The 25,100-nt window shown below is 40.8% G+C and overlaps 1 protein-coding gene across 6 annotated transcripts in view; it reads right to left on the bottom strand.

The window, feature by feature from the left end:
• Positions 1-25,100, bottom strand: part of CPEB2 (cytoplasmic polyadenylation element binding protein 2) — a 62,801-nt gene that overhangs the window by 1,159 nt on the left and 36,542 nt on the right. For 3 of the 6 annotated variants that reach the window (XM_066387183.1, XM_066387181.1, XM_066387184.1), the window contains 7 exons: positions 25,040-25,063; positions 19,239-19,409; positions 18,243-18,332; positions 13,933-14,051; positions 13,548-13,662; positions 10,695-10,876; positions 1-2,812 (listed from right to left, as the gene is read on the bottom strand). The exon at positions 1-2,812 is cut by the window's left edge and continues 1,159 nt beyond it. In XM_066387183.1, coding sequence (XP_066243280.1) covers positions 2,585-2,812; positions 10,695-10,876; positions 13,548-13,662; positions 13,933-14,051; positions 18,243-18,332; positions 19,239-19,409; positions 25,040-25,063 — 929 coding nt within the window. In that variant the 3' untranslated portion in view covers positions 1-2,584. The remainder of the gene's footprint in view (positions 2,813-10,694; positions 10,877-13,547; positions 13,663-13,932; positions 14,052-18,242; positions 18,333-19,238; positions 19,410-25,039; positions 25,064-25,100) is intronic. The other 3 variants (XM_066387185.1, XM_066387182.1, XM_066387186.1) reach the window with 1 other exon arrangement.

Here is a 25,100-nt window from a genome sequence, read left to right as displayed (position 1 = left end):
TGTAAATGAAAAAAACAAACTCCAATACAGTGTTCAACAGTTAGAAAATAAGAATGTAGTACATAAAAGAAAAAAAAGAGGTAGGGGGGAGGTGGGGAAGGAACGAAATATTAGACTAACAAGCTGTAATTGTAACAGAAACGCAGGTGAAACCAACCCCACGTCTCTGTCACTGTTACCCGTGGCCAAGAGGGTGTCCCCATTACAGTCCCTTCGTTCCCAATATTTATTTCTGTTTAAGAAGGGATAGTGATTTTCAACATCTCCAATTATTTTCATCATATAATTTATTTTAGTGTTCATTATTTAGTACATGAAAAGGCTCTTCAATTTTAAACATTAAGCAGAAATTATGAAAATAAAGTTTAAAAATCTGCGAAATTAAATATCTAAGTAATTAACATTGCAAAACTACTGATTTCTTTTCTAAATTCCAAAAATTGAGGTATAGCAAAGGAGATGTCATCAGTCAAAAAAAGTGTGCCAGAAAACAGCTGACTGCTGGAAAAATCTCTCACAGAGATATAAAAATAGTGCATAACAAATGTCAGATGGATCAAGGTTGGCAGGGTTAAGGATAGAAAAGAAGACTCCAAAAATTTGGAGGATCATGGTTAAGTAACAAATAGGGGACATTGACAAATAAATTAGTAAAAAGCTCTTCTGAAAACAGCATCAACTTTAAACATTAAAAACTTGAACCACAACCACAATAAAACAGCAGAGTTAGACATGAACCACGTATTGTACAGTACAAAAAGCACACCGTAGACAACCAATGTTCAGATCAACACTTTGCTCACATGAAGGATTGTCCCAAGGGGTTGCTCTAAGACAACACCCTTGTAATTTTCTCTCTTTAGAGTCAAGAATCTTAGCTCTGCATTTTAAAAAACATTTACCATTGTTGGTGCTTTGCTTAGATTGCAGAGTAACTCTTACATTAAAATAGAGGGGCTGGTTGCATTAAAAATGTTCTAAAGAGAAAAAACCTCCCTACCGGCATTCTACTAGTGTTCAGTACCAAGAGAAACACAGCTTGCGTAATCCCACGCCACTGCTCCCAAAACTGCAAGCAAAGTCGTTACCAAAATTCCTTCAACAAAATTCCTTAAAAAAGCAATTCTTAACCATTAAGAACAACAATGTTCCATGCAACAGTGACCCCAGTTTAGACAGAAGACCCCAATATACATAGGTCAAACATGTAAGCAAGTTCAAGCCAGATTTCACCATTGTCTTTAAGGTACAATTGAATTTTATGCAACTAGCCATCTGTGTATTTCCCCATCTCCATTTTGACTTTACTTAAATTGACTCAAGTTTTGCATTCTTCTATAAAGTTCACTTGTTTAAATATGGGCTTCTTGTGGGTCTTACATTTGGTGACTGGTTAGCAGTGTGCTGGCCATCTTTGGTTTATAAAGAATGTCATAACCATGAACTATCAAAGGGGCTCAAATCAACTTTCTTTAAAATTCTAGTATTTCTCTTTTATTCAGTCTTTATCTATACTAAATCACTGCACATGAATTAGAACCGCACATCACAAAATTGCACAGGGATTACAAATATTACATCCAGTCTGCATAAAATCGAATTCCACTACTGACCAGATCACAAAATGGCTGCACTCTCTAATCTAAAACTAATTTGCATATTGTACACATGTAGGACAATTTTTTAAACTTGAAGTCACAATAATGCATGCAAGTTTGCTTTTTTTAAACAAATTTTATAATTTGTTCATGCTACCTAGATTCAAGAGAGCTTTTTGTGAACGTTTGCAATACCTCACCTCTCATTAGTTAATAATTCTAGTGCATGCGTATGGTGTATACAGGTAAGTAAACATGCAAGTTTTTTCACATTCTAAAACTATGGCAGTTTAGGCCATATTGTGCTGCCTGCATTTATCTGCAATGCAGTGTGTCTCTAACGTTTTCAATCCCGTATTAACAGGTGGCATTTACACATAACACCTATATAGCAGCAAAGCTAATACAGCTTGTGATTAAAAATGTTTAAAAATAGCTAATAAATCAATTATCTTGAGGTATTATTTCTTGCAAGTCAAAATGGAGAGCAAAAAAATCAACCCTAATTTTAGTTTATGTATACACTGAAAATAGCAACAATAAAAATAAGCATTTGTAGCAGACATATTCCATCTTCACTATTATTTTGCTACCTTTGGTAAATTACTGGGGCGGATCTTGACGTTAAAAACCCACGTTTAGAAATAAGTGCACGCTTCACCCACTATATAGCAGCAGACTGTTTGCCCCTACGCAAAACATTCTCATATCTAATTTTAACTTTACATATAAAAATAACTTGGAAAAAATACAAAAAAACATTTTATTTTAACATGAAAATATCACAAAAATCAGTAAGCCTGAGATGTAGGGTTTTGGTGAAAAACAAGAGGCCCGTAGTGTTTTGGCTGCTGATAAAGATGCATGTATCGACAGCTGGGTGAACGCAGAAGATGCACTTATTTCTCCTGCATGTCAGTATCTTCAGACACAGTAAGCCACATGCAGCCTCCCCGTCCTGTCAAACAGAGGCAGGGGCGCTACTCCTAGTTCCAGCGGAAGTGGATCTGACGCGGGCGGTCAGCGCCTTCCTTGACCAATGGCTTGTGGAACTCACGTCCTGCACGCGAGTGGATATTTGCCCAACAAAACTCACAGTAATACTGCAGGCAAGTGACATTGGCACAAAAAAAGGGAGCAAATTTTCCACCACAGCGTGCGCCCTGGCATTCATCACACATCTGGTCATCGAGCACATATGGCTTCACCTCCACCTGGAAACAGGAGAATGTCCCATTAAAGTCTGCTTCAGAAATCAAGTTAGTAATAATTTAAAATGTTTACAGGAAAAACAACATCATCATTAACGATGAGACAGTAGGCAGTTCCCCAGAGAAATACTTTACCATATAGCAGGTTAAAAAAAATTTTGTTCTTTTTATATGATGTTTCATGTTCATAATTGACCACGTGATTAAATAAGCACTTGGTTTGGTAATTTTACTGTATTTTCAGTAACTTAATCTTCAGAGGACTATAAACTGAATGGTATTTACTATATTTTCCATTGACAGAAAATACTTTTAAAAACTATAAAAACCTGACTGATTTGCAAAACATTCCACCCTCGCCTTTCTTGAAGTTAACATCTTTAAAAAACCTGTGTGCTGTGTGTTAATATTTTCAGAGATGACTACATGTAAAAAGTAAAGGGATATCAAATAGTCACAGAAGGCAAATGGTTTTTGCATTTTTCCTTTCTCCCTCATCCCAGTACCACTGGGGAGACGGCGCCCCCAGCAGGCACTGGCCACGGCAGCCCCTCTCCGCTGCGGCCAGCGCTGTGCCCAGCTCCTAGTAGCTGGTCAGGACCAGGCTGTAGATCATGTTATAAAGGGCATGTCTAGATTTCTGTGGGTTTATAAGATAGAAAGTCAAAGTCCCAATGTGAAGGCCTGACTTGGTAGAAGACCTCAGATTCCAGTAAGGTTGGAACACTAAACCTCTTTTTTTTTTTTTTGTATTTTTCCGAAGTGAGAAGTGGGGGGGAGGCAGACAGACAGACTCCCGCATGTGCCCAACCAGGATCCACCTGGCATGCCCACCAGGGGGCAATACTTGGCCCCTCTGGGGCGTTGCTCCGCTGCAACCGGAGCCATTCTAGTGCCTGAGGCGAAGGCCATGGAGCTGTCTTCAGCGCCCGGGTCAACTTTGCTCCAATGGAGCCTTGGCTGTGGGAGGGGAAGAGAGAGACAGAGAAAGGAGAGTGGGAAGGGTGGAGAAGCAGATGGGCACTTCTCCTGTGTGCCCTGGCCAGAAATTGAACCCAGGACTTCCATAGGCCGGACCAATGTTCTACCGCTGAGCCAATCGGCCAGGGCCCTGAATGCTAAACCTCTTAACCTCATCTGTTAACTGAGGATAAAAGAACCTGCCTCACAGAGTGAAGACTATGCAAATGAAAGCATTTAAGAGAGGGCTTGGCACAGGATAAATACTCCACAAATTAGCATTGGCTACTATTAGCTAAGATAGCCTTGCTTTCTTGCTTGTAATAACTTTATGAACGAAGAGGGCCAGGCGGCCTAAGATCTCAGCTTTCCCTGAGGAGAGCAGAGAAAACAGTATTTTAAGAGCTAGGTTTGAGGTAAGGTAGTGTTTGCCCACCATAAAAAACAGTGACCTAACAATTTCTGTTCTGAATGTATTCTATCAAAATACTTGTATGTGTGCAGTAACTGAATATATAAGGGTATTTTCTACAGTGTTATTTGTAATAAAAACACTAACGAGAAACTGGAAACAACCTAAAAGTTGATTAATTGTAAAACAAACTTTCACAAGATGATGGAATGATATTGTTGCGTGTATTTATATTTCATTAACTGCGGTTAGGGTAAACATTTTACATTGGGTTATTTTGCTTTTCTAAATTGTATCTTAAGAAGACAAACAAATGCAAATAACTTTTTACATTTTAAAAAAAATTAACTGAAAAGTTCTCTTTGCCAAGTAAGGATTTTTAACTTTTTTTCCATTGGCCTTTTATTTTTAATATTTGAAACAAATTCTAAAACTTCTTATGTTCAATCTTTATCTTTCATCTTTTTCCTTTATGGATTCTATCTTGATTGCCAGGCTGCTACTTTTGTTCATTATCTTAATTATAACTATAATTAAGGAAGAACTTTACTATGACCAAAAAACATATTAAGGTAGCATGGGAATGACTGGATGTCATTTCATCAGATGACAAACTCTGTGACCACAGGGAAGTGTCCCTTTGCTCATCACTTAGCATCTAGGACCTAGCAGAACATCTAGCAAAGCAGAAACTCTAAGACTATTTGAATCAATGTGGTACATTTACACACGCTTTCTGGGTTTCTTTCTCCTAGTTATTTCTTGCCATGGACTTTAAGCAAACTGAAGACAGTTTCTGTGTTATTTAATTCACTGCTATAATACTTCATAAAATGCTAACTGCAAGTATCAGGAGTTAATGTCAAACTCTTGAATAAAATCTTACAAATGCAATTATTTCAATTAATTGCATTTTTAAATTCTAGATTACTTTATGAAGCTACCATAATCTACTTAATAAAATCATAGACTTCAAAGATGGAAAATTGGTTTTAAAACTGATTTATGGCCTGACCAGGCGGTGGCGCAGTGGATAGAACGTTGGACTGGGATGCAGAGGACCCAGGTTCGAGACCCCGAGGTCGCCAGCTTGAGTGCGGGCTCATCTGGTTTGAGCAAAAGCCCACCAGCTTGAACCCAAGGTCTCTGGCTCCAGCAAGGGTTACTCGGTCTGCTGAAGGCCCGTGGTCAAGGCACATATGAGAAAGCAATCAATGAACAACTAAGGTGTTGCAACGTGCAATGAAAAACTAATGATTGATGCTTCTCATCTCTCTCCATTCTTGTATGTCTGTCCCTGTCTATCCCTCTCTCTGACTCACTCTCTGTCTCTGTAAAAAAATAAATAAATAAACTGATTTATGATTTTAGATAATAATCAATATGTTTCTGATTAATAATAATCTCTAGCACTTAACTTGTGTCTGTGTAAAAGAGAATTGCATCAGTCCTTCACCTGTTCTTACTCTCATACTCCTTAGTAGCACAGATCTGAAACGATCAGCGTCTCATAGGGATGTCAATGCCTGTTCTTACTTTCATAGTGCCTTAGTAGCACAGATCTGAAGTGATCCACTTCTCGTAGGGATGTCAGTGCCTTTCTGAGAAGGCCCATGTAATTAATTCACTTGTTCTGCGTCTGATTTGCTATCTGAGAATCAATACTCTCACCCATGTTCATCGCAGCATTGGTCATGGCGGCTGAGACATGGAAATAACCAGAGTGTCCCTCGATAGAGGACTGGGTAAAGAAGATGTGGTACATACATGCAATGGAATACTACTCAGCCATAAGAAATGATGGCATATTGCCATTTACGACAACATGGATGGACCTTGAGAACATTACACTAAGTGAAATAAGTACATTAGAAAAAGCTAAGAACTATATGATTTCACACATAAGTGGGATATAAAACTGAGACTCATGGACAGAGATTAAAAGTGAAGTGGTTACCCTGGGGAGGGGGAGCAGGAGGGAAGTAAAGAGGGACAAATATATGGTGATGGAAAATGATCTGACTTTGGGTTATGGGCATGCAATGCAATCAGTTCAAATGCTATAGAGATGTTTTTTTTGTTTGTTTGTTTTTTGTGACAGAGACAGAGAGAGGGACAGATAGGGACAGACAGGCAGGAAGGGAGAGAGATGAGAAGCATCAATTCTTCATTATGGCTCCTTAGTCTCCTTGGTTGTTCACTGATTGCTTTCTTATATGTACCTTGACTGGGGGGGCTACAGCAGAGTGAGTGACCTCTTGCTCAAGCTAGCAACCTTGGGCTCAAGCCAGTGACCACTGGGTCATATCTACAATCTCACGCTCAAGCCAGTGACCTCGGGGTTTGGAACCTGGGTCCTCCACGTCTGAGTCCAATGCTCTATCCACTGCACCACCTCCTGGTTAGGCTAAATGCTATAGAGATGTTAACCTGAAGCCTATGTGTTCTTAAGGACCACTTTTACTCTATTAAATTTAATTTCAAAATAAAAAAAAAAAAAGAATCAGTACTCTGCCCCAAATAATTGGTCCTTCACTCTCATTTTGGAAATAGAGGTATGACCATGCAACCATCTCTTCCCTCAGCATCTGCACATTAAAAACTACAAATAAATAATGGAGATGACCTCCTCTGTGATGTATCACCTCTCTGCAAAAGTAGGGTTTTGACAACACTCGGGGTCTAAAGCGTGACTGCACATTAGCCTCCCTGGGGGGAGACTTAGCTGCATCCCAGACTAATTACAGCAGAATCTCTGGGTGGGACCCAGATGTCAAGGTTTTCCTAAAGCTCCCAGGTGACTTTAATGTGCAGCCAAGGTTGAAAACTGCTGAATCAGAGGAACTCTACAGTTCGAACCAGTTCAAAAAATTTTGATATGCATGTTTGAATAAAAGCAGAGGCCCTTCTCTTAATTTTTTTTTTTGCAATATTTTATGCAACAATATAAACAAAAAAGCCAATCTACATGCATGAACTAAACCTATCTATGCTGTGCCTTTCTAAATGGTATGGTTTGGGAATTAAACTGATGACACTTCTCAAGTCTATGGTGTAGTCAATTAGCATTAGTTAATCAGCTCTCCTGCTCCCCAAACAGTCTTTAATTGAGCAAACAGCCTCCAAGAAGAAGTTTCAAGACACTGTTACACTGAGAAAATAAGAAGCCACTCAAGTTATATCTACTAATTAGGGTATAAAAAAATTCATTTACCTAATGTTCTTAGAATATCTCATATGTAGTATAAGTGTAAACATGATTATTTTAGACTATTGATTAGGTTTATACAGAAACAATTTACAGGTTTTCAGTACGAAATCTGTAAGTGCACAGCCGAGTCCTGTCCCCTCCTGTCCCCCGTCGTAGATGGTGGCAGTACTGTAAGTGCACAGCCGAGTCCTGTCCCCTCCTCTCCCCTATCGTAGATGGTGGCAGTACTGTGAGTGCACAGCCGAGTCCTGTCCCCTCCTTCCCCTGTCGTAGATGGTAGCAGTACTGTAAGTGCACAGCCGAGTCCTGTCCCCTCCTTCCCCTGTCGTAGATGGTGGCAGTACTGTGAGTGCACAGCCGAGTCCTGTCCCCTCCTGTCCCGTCGTAGATGGTGGCAGTACTGTAAGTGCACAGCCGAGTCCTGTCCCCTCCTGTCCCGTCGTAGATGGTGGCAGTACTGTGAGTGCACAGCCGAGTCCTGTCCCCTCCTTCCCCTGTCGTAGATAGTGGCAGTACTGTAAGTGCACAGCCGAGTCCTGTCCCCTCCTGTCCCCTGTCGTAGATGGTGGCAGTACTGTAAGTGCACAGCCGAGTCCTGTCCCCTCCTCTCCCCTGTCGTAGATGGTGGCAGTACTGTAAGTGCACAGCCGAGTCCTGTCCCCTCCTCTCCCCTGTCGTAGATGGTGGCAGTACTGTGAGTGCACAGCCGAGTCCTGTCCCCTCCTGTCCCCTGTCGTAGATGGTAGCAGTACTGTGAGTGCACAGCCGAGTCCTGTCCCCTCCTCTCCCCTGTCGTAGATGGTGGCAGTACTGTAAGTGCACAGCCGAGTCCTGTCCCCTCCTTCCCCTGTCGTAGATGGTGGCAGTACTGTAAGTGCACAGCCGAGTCCTGTCCCCTCCTGTCCCGTCGTAGATGGTAGCAGTACTGTGAGTGCACAGCCGAGTCCTGTCCCCTCCTGTCCCCTGTCGTAGATGGTAGCAGTACTGTGAGTGCACAGCCGAGTCCTGTCCCCTCCTCTCCCCTGTCGTAGATGGTGGCAGTACTGTAAGTGCACAGCCGAGTCCTGTCCCCTCCTGTCCCGTCGTAGATGGTGGCAGTACTGTAAGTGCACAGCCGAGTCCTGTCCCCTCCTGTCCCGTCGTAGATGGTGGCAGTACTGTGAGTGCACAGCCGAGTCCTGTCCCCTCCTTCCCCTGTCGTAGATAGTGGCAGTACTGTAAGTGCACAGCCGAGTCCTGTCCCCTCCTGTCCCCTGTCGTAGATGGTGGCAGTACTGTAAGTGCACAGCCGAGTCCTGTCCCCTCCTCTCCCCTGTCGTAGATAGTGGCAGTACTGTAAGTGCACAGCCGAGTCCTGTCCCCTCCTCTCCCCTGTCGTAGATGGTGGCAGTACTGTGAGTGCACAGCCGAGTCCTGTCCCCTCCTGTCCCCTGTCGTAGATGGTGGCAGTACTGTAAGTGCACAGCCGAGTCCTGTCCCCTCTCCCCCTGTCATAGATGGTGGCAGTACTGTAAGTGCACAGCCGAGTCCTGTCCCCTCCTTCCCCTGTCGTAGATGGTGGCAGTACTGTAAGTGCACAGCCGAGTCCTGTCCCCTCCTGTCCCGTCGTAGATGGTAGCAGTACTGTGAGTGCACAGCCGAGTCCTGTCCCCTCCTGTCCCCTGTCGTAGATGGTGGCAGTACTGTAAGTGCACAGCCGAGTCCTGTCCCCTCCTCTCCCCTGTCGTAGATGGTGGCAGTACTGTGAGTGCACAGCCGAGTCCTGTCCCCTCCTTCCCCTGTCGTAGATGGTGGCAGTACTGTAAGTGCACAGCCGAGTCCTGTCCCCTCCTGTCCCCTGTCGTAGATGGTGGCAGTACTGTGAGTGCACAGCCGAGTCCTGTCCCCTCCTGTCCCCTGTCGTAGATGGTGGCAGTACTGTAAGTGCACACCCGAGTCCTGTCCCCTCCTTCCCCCTGTCGTAGATGGTGGCAGTACTGTAAGTGCACAGCCAAGTCCTGTCCCCTCCTCTCCCCTGTCGTAGATGGTGGCAATACTGTGAGTGCACAGCCGAGTCCTGTCCCCTCCTCTCCCCTGTCGTAGATGGTAGCAGTACTGTAAGTGCACAGCCGAGTCCTGTCCCCTCCTGTCCCCTGTCGTAGATGGTGGCAGTACTGTAAGTGCACAGCCGAGTCCTGTCCCCTCCTGTCCCCTGTCGTAGATGGTGGCAGTACTGTAAGTGCACAGCCGAGTCCTGTCCCCTCCTTCCCCCTGTCGTAGATGGTGGCAGTACTGTGAGTGCACAGCCGAGTCCTGTCCCCTCCTGTCCCCTGTCGTAGATGGTGGCAATACTGTGAGTGCACAGCCAAGTCCTGTCCCCTCCTCTCCCCTGTCGTAGATGGTGGCAATACTGTGAGTGCACAGCCGAGTCCTGTCCCCTCCTGTCCCCTGTCGTAGATGGTAGCAGTACTGTAAGTGCACAGCCGAGTCCTGTCCCCTCCTTCCCCCTGTCGTAGATGGTGGCAGTACTGTGAGTGCACAGCCGAGTCCTGTCCCCTCCTGTCCCCTGTTGTAGATGGTGGCAGTACTGTAAGTGCACAGCCGAGTCCTGTCCCCTCCTGTCCCCTGTCGTAGACGGTACCAGTACTAAGAATCACTGTGCTGGCTTCCAGGTAGCATTCACAGGACTCCCTAAGAGTTCTTATTGTGATGACCCAACAATGCTACTGGAGAGTAAATGTGTTCAAGTTTAGCATAATTACTTTACTTTGTATACTTAGTTTATCTGCATATTTATTACTTATTTTTATTTTAGATTTTTAACAATGAAAAGTAAGTAATACTTACATAGCCCTTAGTACCAAGCTCTGTTCTCATTGTGAATACACACATGTGAATTCATTTCATGTTCACAAGAACTCTGGAGGGAGGTCCAGAACTGGTTCTGCTCTATGACCGAGGAAGCAGCAGCACAGGAGGGTTCCCTGCCCAGATCACAGAGTGACAGTGGAAGGGGACCCCCGGCAGTCGGGCTCCAGGCCACAAGCTCCGGAACCAAGCTCGGCCTCCGTGGTTAGAAGGACATTAAGACCTCATTGGTTAATACACACTTTTGGCATGCCTTAAAATGACACTTACATTTTTTATGTTAATACCTAAAGATGAAAGTACATTGAAGAATTTTACGTTTCAGAGATATTTTGATGAATGTATCTTTCAGAGTGAAAGGACTATAAAAATACGGAGTTATATTGACTCTACTACCCTGAGCACCAGCACCTTGCTGTGGGACATGAGCGATTTCCTCCCCGTGCATGACTTACGCGCTTATCGATGTCGCCGTGCTGGAGCTGGACAAACCGAGCGCTGATGGCAGCGATGTAGCTCTGCTGATTGGAGAAGGCCACCCGACCGGCCCCTTTCGGGTACTTCAGCTCAGGATCGGTATCGATGCCGGCATAACACACTCCCCCGTACAGCCGGTCCATGATCATGGCAAGCTCCACTTCACAAGAAGAAGATGTTCACGTCAACTTTGAGAAAACACTGTGAAGCAACAGCTTCGAAGAGCTTTTATTCTGTTTAAAACATCGTTGGATGCCTATCCCTTCCTGCTCTTCCCTGCCCCCAGCGCTTTCCCTGGTCCGTCAGCCCGTGCTGCTCTCAGAGGCAGCGGCTCTGTGGAAGCTGTCCTCAGCTCTCTGTGCCATCCGCCCGCCGGGCTCCTCTCCGCACTGGGGTCTTCCCCGTGGACTGTAACTGGTCCTATCTTAAAACTCTCAACCGTTTCTTCCTTCCAGTGAGTGCTTCATTTCTCTGTTCCCCTAACTGCTAAACATTTCTTTTCTATACTTTCTAATCCCTCTCTTCTCATTCCTTGTTCAACCCTTCACAATCAGACTTTCACCCCAAAACTCCACTTTAATTGCTCAATGCCAAGTCACCTTCCCACACTCAAGTTCCATGGTCAATCTTCCCGTAAGCAGCACTGCACACAGTTCATCTCTTTCTTCCCCTTGAGATCTTTTCTCCATCCAGCTATCAGGAGCCACTTTTCTACCAGTTCTCCTCCTGCCTCACTGTGACCCCTTCCTGGGCTCTCCTGCCAGCCCTTCCTCAGCCCCTTGACTTTCCAGGGCCAGAGCACTCAGCTTTCAGTCCGGGTTTCCCGCTACACTCGTGGCTTTGGTGACTTGATCCTGGCATAGCTTTATTAGCACCATCCGTTCTCAGCTCCTACGTCCCTCCCGTTGGGGCCGTTCCTCTGGCCTCCAGATCCATCTGCCTACTGTCTACCGGACAACTCACACTGACACTTCAGACACAGCGACACTCAGCACATTCAGCACGGCACTCCTGAGCCCGTGCCGCCCACTGAACCTGCCCAGCGAGTTTCTGCTGAGCCGGTGAGTAAGCAAGGACGGGTGGGGGAGACAAGCTGGCAAGTCAGGGCCGGGCCCTCCCCTCCTCCCTGCCGCACAGGTAGTGCAGGAACCTGATTTTCAAGACATTATCTAGAATCCCATCAGCTCACCACTGCCACTAACATCCTGTTCTGGACCACGGCAACAGTCTGGTCTCTCTGCCTCTGATCCCTCCCTCGCCCCAAGATTTTTGGCAGAAGAGCAGCAAGTGTGGTTCTTTAAAAAATATACAGGTTTCTCTTGCCATCTAAAAGTAGAAGGTTCCCTCTGAAACCTTTTGTAAAGGTTATTAAAATTTAAAAGCAAAAATCCTCTCTATATTTCTGTTTGATAGTAAACAGGCACTAATGTAGGTGGTTTTGTAAAAGGGAAGTAGTATAAAAGAATTCAAAATTCTGAAAGGCAGAAATACTATATTAGATAACAATAGTTTCCCTAAAATCTCTCCTTGGGAGCTCTGAGTGGTGCCACAGCTTTCAAAACCAAGACCCAAATCTTCCCCCCAGCCCGCCCCTTCTCCACCGTTTCTTAATGTAGTAAAAGGTAGCACTATCTACCTACCTAGCGCCCAAAGACTGAAAGCTCAGGTTCAACCTTTGCATTTATGACATCTGTTCACTTGGCTCTTTCTCCACTGCCACCAAAACCCAAGCCACCATTACCTGTCCCCTGGGCTGCAATAACAGGAAACCAAATTGGTCTACCAATACCTACTCTCAACCTGGTTCTCCACTCCATGAGTCGTTAGCTAATTTGATCTTTCAAAAATGCAAATGTGATGATATCTCCTTCTGTTAAAAACACTCTTTCTTGGTTCCCTGTTGCTCTGAGAATAAAAACCAAAGTGACCTACTAGAGGCTGTGCGTGCAGACTCCTCTTACCTTTCCAGTGCCTCCTCCTGTCTCCCCTCACCCCGACGCCCGAGGAGGTGCCCTGGGCTTCTCAGTCCCTCTCACACATTCTGCTGCCCTCCACTGAGGCCCTTTGACAAGGCTGTTCCCTTTATCTGAAAACTCCTCCTAATACTCCTGACCACCCCAAACTACTCCTTCTGTTCGAGTTTCAGATGTTAGCTCAACTACAAGTCTATTTGAAGTGCCAGACTATATCACCTTCTGTGGTCATATGCTTTTCTATTCTCCACAGTCTTCCTTTGGAGCATTTACATGTGTGAACAGTTCTGCAGCCTATGTCTCCCATACTGGCAGAGGGTGTTCCAGTGACGAGGCACTGACCCCTGCACGGGCTACACAGTGCCCTGACACTTCCTTGTACAGTGGCCACTTACAGCTACAGTTATGGTCCTCTACCGCATCTTCCAGTAAATCTCTGCTTCCTGAGTACTGACAACATGAGTGTATCACTCAACTCAAGTGCTGGTTTTTATACCCTATATTTCTATTTCACATATCAGAATCAACTCACATTAAAAAAACAAAAATGGCCACAAATTCTCCTATCTTAGAAAGTTATACATAAGAAGTCAGAAGCATTTGCATGAATTTTTTTACAGTCTGTGAAGTTAGCTACTGATATTGACAGATGAGTGTCCAATTCTCCAGTTACTTGATGGTTTCAAGAACAGCTCTCAGAATTTGTCTCAGAATTCTGTCATTAGCAACTACTAGAGCATCTGACCCTTACCTGCCCAATAGTGTCATATACATGATAGTCACCAAATGTTTACTGAATTAATTTGCATTTAAATGATTAAAGAAGAATCCCACACAACTTGTTAGCATTCTACTCACCAGCCCGCAGTGGCCTAGGAACACCTCCCACAAAAATGGTTTTTCGGGGATCCAGGGGCTGAGAACCATCCATCACGAAGTCACTATCACTTAAATTCCAAGGACGGATCTGAACCTATGAAGAAAAGGACATTATTTTATTGGGTCTTATTCCCTTTACAGTGTATGCCGTTTTGTATTGGTTATCAATGATTTTTTCCATTGTTTAAAAGTTTGGATAGTTGGATTTGGAAACAAATTGTTATTTTTTTATCTAGGAACTATAAATTAAACGACTTTTTAAAACCTAAACTCAACATGGTTTAACTGTTTTCCACTAACAATCATTTCAAAACATTTTGGAAAATGTGACTTGTAGCTTTGTGATCACGTGGTGTTTACTTACTGGTTTGTCTTTGATAGTAGGGCTGGAAACACACAGATAGAGTTTCCCATCTTCTTCAATACAGGCATCAATGAGGGCCTGAACGGAGCTCTCCTCTTGAAAGAGGAGGAATGCGTAGCCTGTAATAACCATGACAAAGGAGGCAATATGTCAACATACGTGATAATATCCCAAATTTCATTACTGTTTAGAAAATACAAGTTGTTTTAAGGAAAGAAACTTATCAAATAGGACTAGAGTCATTATAATTTCTACAGGAGAACACAATACCCAATGGAACACATACACAAACATCCTCAGTAAATGAGCTACTTTATATTGATATATAGCACTTACTATCCAGTACCGTGGTAAAATATTTACATTAGCTATTTTATTTGCTGTACATGAGTCTATGAAACATTATTCCCACTTTATAGAGAACATACTGAGGTATCAAATGGTTAATAACTTGTTTGAAGGCAGTCACATAGCAAGTAATTGGTTGAGTAATTTAAACTCAGGTCAGTCCCATGCTCTTTCTGGTAGTGATAATGCCTTCTCAAACAATTTGGAAAGATTATTCAGTTGAGCACATTAGAACCTGAAGTTTTCTATAAATGCCTTCAGGGTAAACAGTGTTTTTCAACCACTGGTCTGTGGGCTGCTTCCGGTCCTCCAGAAATTCTGTGCTGGTCTGAGAACGAGTAAACCACCCAGATGTTGCATAAAGATTATAGACCCAATGATTATAGACTCTATAATCTTCATTTCTGGCAGACTGTCATTGGTTCACAGACTGGCGGTTGAAAAACAAGGACTCGAACATATTTTTAGACTATAGCACACTTGGAAAAGCCAAAGAATTTTCATAGTAGAGGGATAACTCTACGGCCAACTTGACAAGTTCCAAACGGTACTAAGAAAACTATCTTAAAGAGGTTAGAATGAAGTAATTCCTTCAGGAGGGGTTAGAACTTTCAAAGCCGGCCTCACTGGGATGAACAATCTTATCCGTCTGGAGACTGTTTAGACTGCTAGACCCGAGCTCTCGCTCAGGTTCCTTGTCACCGGAAATACGGACTTCCTCCTTTCCTGGTGACACCAACTGTCAACCCTTAATCAGTCGTGCCCCCAGCAGGCAGAGTAGATTTTGTTATTAAAAGGCATCAAAATTTACATTCCAGGTTTGCTATTATGTGATTATTTCCAGCAGCTGATAACTATAAATAACCTAAAAATCTCCCTGTCCTTGACAAGACTGCTGTGCAGACATGGAGCACTCTAACCCAGTCCTACATGAAGAAGCCATCCAGCAGTCCGTGCACGTCTGTTCCACTAAACAAGGAAGTGTGAGGTCATATTCTACACAGAACTCAAAACACACTGCTTGTGCTTGCTGCCAACAGTGGCTTTTACTGCCACAAAGGCCTGATGTGACACAGAACTACTACATTTTAATAAAAATACATCATTTGATGGCATAAATAAGACATCAAACCAATTTACACAAATAAAAACTTTTAATGGTACAATTACATAAGATTAAGTAAGAAGTGCATCTTGGAACCTTTCTGTTAGAAACAATTTAAATATGCTTGAAAAAAATAAAAGAAAATGAAGACTGCTTTTCTTTAAGTGAAGGCTTTACTTTTGATACAAAGCTGAGCATTTGAGAGCTGTAATTGTTTTATAATAATAGAAAAGATATAAGGCTAATGTACTAAAACAGTATTTTAAATTTAATATTTTTAATGTTGCTTAAGTTTTATGATATTACTTTTTGATATAATTATTCTCATATTAATTTGAAAATACTTTAAATTCAATATTTTTAATATTGTCTAATTATTTTTTTGTGATTATTAGGAAAGAAATGTTTATATCACAAAAAAATAAGCAACATGGTGAATAAACTATGATGTAGCTAAGGAAGACCATTAAATATTAAATTACTATTACCAAAAATAAACCGTCTATAGTTGTCTAGAGTTTATTAGAGCACTCTAATATTTACAAAGGGCGACCCTCACTCACAGCCTTAATTGCAAGGTAGCTTCACCAACTGGAAGCTTCTACACCAGAGTTCCCCAATCCATGAACAATGATGAATCATGGCAACGACAAAAACGCTTGCAGAGTTCGGGAACTCTGGTCTTTGGCGATGGCTACAATGAACTACAATTGTAGTTCCAAAACAACCCTGATTTGGCATGCTAATATATACATATTTTTGTTTTCAGTTTCAGATAAACTAACAACCACCTCAAAAGCCACAGCGACGACCACACACACACCACAGCCACAAAGACAGCGAGTATTCAGTTTCACTACATTTGTGCCAACCCACCTTCCTAGGCTTATTGTGCACTGTCCCCTCGGCTCGTGTAGAAATATGTATGTCTCCACACAAACCAAGTCTGAGTCTCTTTAAAATTATACTTCAGTTCCTGCTTGTAACTCTTTCCAACAACTTTTTATCTGTCTGACTTGCTCAGCACCTTCTAGATTTAGTTCCAAACTTCTCTGTGAGGCGTTCCCCTGCCTAGTTCAGGTCCAAGTGACTTCTCTAGCCTACAGTTGTTGATATCACTTATCAAGCAATTATTAATACATATTACTAAAAACACAAAGATGAGTAAAGACAGTCTCACAGATTATTGGAAGACTCTGACAAAATAACCATGTATTTTTAACGTTGTGGGAGCGTCATACTGCAAACTGACAAATGCTGGGGAAGAGAACAGTGCTAGGACAGACTAAACTTCGATCTGACCTCACTGGGAGGGTCCTGGTAGCGTCCTGTGCACATGATATTTAAGCTGAGATAAACAGGCGGTGGAGATGCAAGGACACTGTTAGAGCCTTCAGGCCAAGAGAAGGCTCTACAGGAGAGCCCTGAGGGCCGGAGGGGGCAAGGCCAGATGACAGAACCAGAGGGAACAGGAAGCAATAGTGGGAGAAGGAAGGAGGGAGATGTGCCCTGACCAGGGACCAAACCTGCAACCTTGTTTCGGGACAACGCTCTTAATGGACTGAGCTAACTGGCCAGGGCCAGGCCATAGCTTTTAATAGATTCTTATAGAGGCCTGGGATCAGAACCCCTGGCTCCAAAGGTGTTCTCAATCCCTAAGTATATGGTCTAAAGGCATAAAAAAAAGCATTGCTTTATTAAATTTCTTTAAAATATTACATGAACTAGCAATATAGGTTCTATGATTCTCAATGACAAAAAGTAGAGATAGCCCGTATAATTCATCCCCAGAAACCCTTAGCTAATTTTTCTGTGTCAATTACTCTAACATGTTTCCTTTCCCAGAGCCCAAATCAGCCCATTTACTAGATCTAGTGGAGTGTTTTCAGGCTTGAAAATTCACTCAGCCATGAAAATAAGTGTATTTTTTTCCCTAAAACTGTACTTCAATAATACAGTAAAAAAGTCTCACTGTCTCAGCCTCACCCTTGAACACCTCAGGGCAGCCGCCATGAGAAGTCTGACCGAGTGGAGTACCGCTCAGCTCTCTCCCTGCCCTCCCTGCTCCCCGCCGAGGGGGCCTTGCTTTACTCAGATGTGTGTTGCCTGGCTGGTGCTCCCTGTCCCCTGGCGGCCAGCCACACGCACCCCAGCATCAGTGACTGGCACCTGGTCTTTCCTGACACCCTGTCTCTCTCTAGGTGGTCTTTGGTGCTCGGTCACTTTCTCCTCTGGCTGAGTTCACCAACACTGAACACACTACTCTGCTTTGGTCCATGTTATCTGGAAAACACTCACGGAAATTCGGCAATATTTAAACTACTCACAGGTTTCTTTTTAATCTCACTTCACACAGACTTTACTTTCACTGAGTAGAGAGGCAGTTTTAACATTATTTATGTATTGAATTGAATGTATGGGGGTGACAGTGGTTTACATGACTATACAGGTTTCAGGCGCACAATTCCATAACACATCCCTGTACAGAGGTGTCCTGTGTGGTCACCACCCCCTCCTAATGGGAGGCAGCTTTTCCATATGTCTGTATTCACATGACTTGAAATGATGCTTTAGACATAAATGATGCTTTAGCCATTTCAGTCTTTGAACTCATCATCAAACCATCCCAGAGAAAGCACAGCATGTCCCCTGACTCCCTACTGGCTCGCAGAGAAAGGGAATAGCTCTGAGGGGCAGCTTGCCTCACTCCATACCTCTTACCAGCCTCTACAACCATATTGCTAGTTTTTATACAAAGATGTAGTCGTCTTCAATTTTAAAAGAAAACAGAAGTAATTGAAATTGTCTCTTTCATCTGTACACAACTGATTTCCTAGAGAATGTTAGAAACTCTTACCTTTTGGTGGAAAATAGGACTTGCTTTCTGCTTTATGAGGCCAATCCACTACCAAAGGCCCGAATCGTCTGAAGCTAGCAGTTATTTCATCTGAACAAAGTACAGTAAGACGCATTAGGAAGTTTTATTGATTCATTACAAATATCCCGTACTTTGTAAGTTACTTTAAAGATTTAATATTTAAAAGTATCAAATAGCCTAAGATAAGCTAGAATACAATCACTGAAAACATATACTTATTACATTTTAATATCCTTATTAAAATTACATATAAAAATAGCTATTTTGTCCAAATAAATTCATTTTTAAGTAGCATACTGGCTAGAATAATCAATTCAGTGTGACTTTCAAAGTTTTATATAAAACTGCATGGATAATAATGAATTTATAGTATACTAAACTTTAAATACCACTGGCTTGCAGAACATGCCAATATTATGCTAAGTAAAATAAAGAGATCCATTACTGCTCCCTGAGTCAAGTCTGGGAGAGAAACACAGCTGAAACGAGACGTGGAAATCTGGAACACTCCTAAAATATACTACAACTGGACACACGCCAGGAAGCTTCACTGAAACACGCACAGGTCCAATCCAAACCCACTCTAGGTCACTTCATCCCGTGGAAACCTTATTATACTGATCACTACACAGAATAATCTAGTAATTTATTGAATCATTGAATCACCTCTTAGTTGTGAAAGAGAATAGCAGATTTCCCACAAAAGAACATACTTAAAAATATAAGTGGGATATGACCTAGGGTATGAAAATTTTTATAAAAAAAATGCTCACAGTAGCAGTAAGGATTATAACATATAATGTAAAAAAATAAACATTAAAAAATTACTTGTTCAATTACACCCACAGTTTAGCAAGTGACAAAGTATTTAAAACGAGGATATCTATTCTAACTGAAAATTTCTAGAGGTAAAAAAATTCCATACCCCATTAACATCACATTTCAATTTTTTTTAAGCCCAAATCATCAACTTGCCTTCATCAATATCTGGAGGAAGACCACCAACAAAGACTTTCCGAGAGAAGCGTTCTATTCGCTCTCCATTCTGATGAGCTGAGTAACATGTAGGTGAATTTAAAACACCAACTTGATCATTGTGACCATCGTCCAGCAAGCCGTCATCGATTGGAAAAAGGGAAGAACGACCTGAAATATAAGAACAAATGTAATTTGAATCTCAGACCTGAGAAAATGATACATCAAAAGTCAAGCATAAAAGGAGCAAGGACAAATTCAATGGTTTAAAAAATGAAGGTGATACATGCATAAAAGTGAAAGGAAATTCAGATAGTTTAAGGTTTTGATTACTTAAGAGTCAAGAAAGAAGCAGTCAGAGAAATGACTTAAAATGAACAGTAATATGACAACAATTATACCATAAACACTAGTTCACTTCACATTTTTATGGAAAGCAACAAGAATCTGAGGATGGGGACGCTTAGACTGGATGTGTAACAGGAGAAACCATTAGACTGGTGGCAGAAAGGAAACGGCACAGACTAACTAGATAGATAAGAGGACATAGAAAAGCCACTTACAGAGACATTACAGGAAGGACAAAGGCATTAGCAATACTTGTAAAATAAGGTCCGGCATTAATTTATTACACATGTGCCAATTCTTTGACAGGGTCGAGAGGGCTTCTGACATGTGCAGAACAGAAAAAGCCATTCCGTCTAGCACTTCGGTCCCCATCTGAGCTTGCCCTTCAGGAGTGCACCTTCGTATAAGGCACACCCTGTGCAATCCTCGGCAGCAACCATAAGCTAGACCATGTGGGGATCAAAAATCAAAATCTCTTGATAGAACACAGCTCCCTGCTCTCAAGCAATGCACGTTTAGAAGAGGTGAGATCCATTATTATGTAACCATGGCACAGATCTGTAGGGAAGCTTCCAACACCTCATAGGAAGGAGACAGAGGAAGGGAGTAATCCGGTTAACAGATGGGTGAGTTCTTCAATCCCCCAGTTAAAATGAACAGCATTTATGCTAAAACTGGGAGGGCATCAGAAAGGGCATGATATTTATAAGTAGAAATATTTGTAAGGACATGGTATTTTTTGTTTTGTTTTTTATATTTTTCTGAAGTTAAAAATGGGGAGGCAATCAGACAGACTCCCGCATGTGCCTGATTGGGATCCACCCGGCATGCCCACCAGGGGGCGATGCTCTGCCCACCTGGGCCATTGCTCCGCTGCAATCAGAGCCATTCTAGCACCTGAGGTGGAGGCCATGGAGCCATCCTCAGCGCCTGGGCCATCTTTGCTCTCATGGAGCCTTGGCTGCGGGAGGTGAAGAGAGAGATAGAGAGAGAGTAAGGAGAGGGGGAAGGGTGGAGAAGCAGATGGGCGCTTCTCCTGTGTGCCCTGGCCAGGAATTGAACTCGGGTCTACAGTGGGCCGACACTCTGTCGCTGAGCCAACTGGCCAGGGCCTATAAGGACATGGTTTTGAGAAAATTTCTCAAGTGGAAGAAAAAAACATTAAGAGTAGGAAAAATAAATTTACTTAAGAAATAGAGTAGTCAAAGTAGAAAAGCCAGGCTAAAGGAGACACTTCATTTAGTAGGTAAAGAAAACAATGATACAAGGGTTTCAAGCAAGATAACATCTTTCTTGTGCTTTAGGAGGGTAAGAATCATTAACTAAATATAAGGACAGTAAAGACCAGAAACCAGTACAAGAAGTGAAATGTTTTTGGTATCTGATATTTCATAAGCAGACAGGATATCAAAAAAGTAAATGTATGGAGATTGCAAATGAAGTGGAGAAAGGAAATCAGTCCTATATACGAGGAAATAAAAGGAGTCAACTCCACAGGGGTGACAGTTTAAGGTTCTTGGTAATGTCATAGATAAAAACTCCAGAGGAATAGATGAGGACAGTACCTTGGAAAACTTACAAAGGAGAAATAAAACGTTCAAAAAAAAATAAAGAGAGTGTTAAGAAAAATAAGAGGAAAGCCAAAATATTATTGTGACAGTGGCAATAAAAAATAATGCAGTGCCTTCTCCTCTCCATTAGGAGGGTGTTTTCTTTGCTTAATCCCATCACCTCTTCACCCAGCCCCTCCCTCCGGAGCACTGCCAGTCTTCTCTATAGTCAGGAGTCTGTTTCTCTTGTGTGAGCTCACTGTGTTCATTAGATTCCACATCTAAGTGAGATCATATAGTGTTTGTCTTTCTCTGACTGGCTTATTTCACCGAGCAAGTCCTTCCACGCTGTAGCAACTGGTAAGACTGCATTCTTTTTGCCCCACTGAGTAGTATTCCATCGTGTAAGTCCAGCCCAGGGAAAGAGGGGGGGACAGAAGAAGGTAACGGGGTCAACGGCGATGGAGGGAGGCTTGACTTGGGGTGGCGAACGCACCGTGCAACATACAGATGATGTGATACAGAACTGTGCACCTGACACTTCTCATTTATTAACCAAAATCACCCCAATCAACTCAATTTGAAAAAACAATGTAAAAGAAAAGTAACAAAAGAAAAAAACAGCAATGAAATAACAATGTGAGATATTAAGATGATGATTTTTTAAAATGACAACTATGTTTGAGAACATGTATTATTTTCAAAGGTAATAGTTTAAAATGATGATTCTTTATAAGTTTATTAGAAAAGAAAGTAAGAATGCAGACAGGTTGTTTATCCTGTGATGGAGGAAGAATTTTGTTTTTGGATAAGGAGACAATGTATATAATCTATGTATGTGCCTTAATACATACAAGTAATAAATATTCAACATAAAATGTCATTTGTGTTATCATTTTGAAAAATATAACACATAATGACGCTAGTGATGTCAGCAAGTCGGAAACGTGTTGCCTTGCACAGAACTGGGGCCGGGGTGACACGGAGGGGCCTATGTCTGTAAACTGTAGTTCGCTAAATGTTGGAATTATTCATTTGAAATGTATAAGTATAAAAACAAGAAAAAAATGATACTGAGTATAAGGAACTGGAATTATTATTCTACAGATTCAAATTCAAATTAGTAAATTATTCTGAAAGATATCCATGTTCCCTGAGTAACCTTGTGAATATAACTTTAACTTTCCCAGTATCTTTACTATGAGACATAAGGATTAATAAAAAGCAAGTGTTAATAATATTCTTTGTGATCTATGCAAAAAAAGCTCCTCAAAATGAAACTATTTTACTTAACAAAATGAACCTTATCAAGATCTAGTAAAACTGGTACTAATTGTGGATAACTGGTTCAACTTTCCAAGGATGAATTTTAAATAAATAATTCTACATTTAAAAAATAATAAGAGGTAGAGAAAAACATGCATACAAATAATTGATAAGACATTTATCTAATGCTTATTTCAGATATGCTCATACTTTGGAAACTATTTCTGTTTAACGTTTCTTAACATACACACAAATTTAGTAGTTGCATGAATACAATAAAGTCTAACAAGATTTATCATGAGAAAAAATACAGACCATAAATATTTGGAGTCCATGAATGCAGTGGCTAAAGAAATCACTATGTAATAAGCAATGTCAGATACAAAGGTGACTCAAAATGACAAACTTTTTATGTTAACTATAATATTGTAAGTATAATTATAATGACATTGACAATTATTCCATAATACTAACTACAATAATGTCCTATTTTAAGTCAAATGTTATGGTTAGTAAAACAGCAAATATCTATCTATAATCTATTAACCAAAGTTCAGCTGAACAAAAGATATAATGAAAAGTAGAACATATTACATAATAGCCACACTAACAAGTCTTCATTGCTAAAAAATAATGACCATTTTCTTTCTAGAAGCCATAAAAGTTACATTTATTTAAGAGAAGTTAATTGTATAAACATAACCAATAAAAATATTACTTTTCACTTTGTCAATTGTCCTTTTCGATAACATATTAATCTGATAATAAAAGGAGAATCACTAAATACTTATGTCTTACATTACAGTACACTTTAAACATACTTTCCAAGAATTATAGACACATATATCTAGTGCAAGATGATTGGCAATAAAGGTAAAATCATATATGCTGAGAGAAGTAAAATTTAATTAAAATATAATTTAGACTAAAATATTTACAATAGTTTTCAACTAAAATTAAATAACCTTTCTTCTTTTTTGCTCTAAGACTAGGACATATTTGTAGGTTCTTCTACCCCAAAAGAGTGAAACTGAACAATAGTAAAAACACAATACAGTAAGGCATTTTTTCTTACTACTTTAATCATAGTCTACAAGTATAGAACTAAGATGAAAGAATAAGTAATAATGTGAATTTCTGTTATCTTCCTCCTAAGAACTTCCTAGATCATGACATTTACACTGGAGTGTGCCAAATTAGATTAAACATAAACTGCTAGGGTTAATAGATGAATAAGGTAATACATGAAAAGTATATAGTAAGAAAAGAATCCTACATTGCTCTATAGTTTCAAAAATACCTTAAGAGTAAAGCTTCATAAGAGGGTTTTTTCCCAAGAGAATTGAAGCTCCATACTAGAACAGCACAGTGAAATGAGCTAGTCCAAAGATCTGAAAACAGACATTAAAATTCTAATTCCCTTCTCTCTTCTCAGTTGTTAAGTATGGTCATTAGAAAGTTATCTAGCTTGTTTTCTATAGCTCTAATTTTTAGTTAGAATACTGAAGAATCAGGAAATTCAGTCAAGCTTTTGAAGTTTCAGATTTCAAAAATGAAGTTAAATTCAGACGATGTATAATACAAAACTGGAAATACTACCTAAGAATAAAAAATGTTGTTTTCTATCCTCAGTAGTGGCAAATGCTTTTGCTTGTTTGTTTTCAAAGTATAATATGCACTCAAGACTAGATAAAAAATAAATTGGAGCACTAGTACATACATATAATATGTATCAAAAGGTATTATTATCGTCTATTCTCTATGGCTCAAGAGAGATTTCAAGGGTCAAGGAAAATTCTTTCTATTTAGTTTGGCACATATAACAACTCTATAAATATGATTACCATTCACTTAAAAAGTAATCTAGTAGTATAAAGTTACTTTTGCTGCTTCTCCTCCCATCACCATTTGCACATGAAAAAAAAAAAAATCCAAGTTTAAGCCACAGAAAATGTCAGCCACTTTCATAGAAAGTTTAATAGTCCAGCATCACACAATCCTAGTGTTTTCCTTAAGATAATAAGAATCCTGGGGGGAAGACTGTTGTAGGGGAGAGAGAGAGAGAGAGAGAGAGAGAGAGAGAGAGAGAGAGACCCCGAGAGGGAGAATGTGGGGAAAAGATTATATTCTTAGAAGACAGAAAAATATTAGTAACATGACTTCTATATAGTGTTAATTCATTTGTTACCTTCAACTGGGTCAAACATCAAATTAATAAACTAGATATATAAATTATATACCATAGAGAAGACAATCAGTTATAGATTTAGAGAGCAGAAAAATCATGTATTACATGTCACCTCCAATAGAATTTATTAAATATATTTCTTAAGCAAGCTATTAAAATGACTTTATTTTTAAAGTATAAAACAACTTTAAAAATAATTAAAATCTGGACAGTTTAAAAGGGATAATTTTATTAAATAATCATATTAGTATAAAATGTTCTTTAAAGGTTAAGAGATTTAGGATTCAAAACGTTGACAAGTGCTCAAATCAAAATACAATTACTCTGTGAGTTTTCTGTGATAATTAATACAACATTGATCAGTATAAAAATCTGTGATAATTAATACAACATTGATCAGTAAAACCCAAGCGGGAACAGTTATACCACAGCAAACAGAAAGGAATTACCTCGTCTTCGCCCATAACTCCTTGCTGCATGCAAACAAAGGACAGAGTGTAAAATGTCAGA

The sequence above is a fragment of the Saccopteryx leptura genome, chromosome 5 (assembly GCF_036850995.1).
Source record: "Saccopteryx leptura isolate mSacLep1 chromosome 5, mSacLep1_pri_phased_curated, whole genome shotgun sequence".
Taxonomy (NCBI): Eukaryota; Metazoa; Chordata; class Mammalia; order Chiroptera; family Emballonuridae; genus Saccopteryx; species Saccopteryx leptura.
Note: the sequence above shows the minus strand (reverse complement) of the source record. Positions and strands in the feature narration are given on the sequence as shown.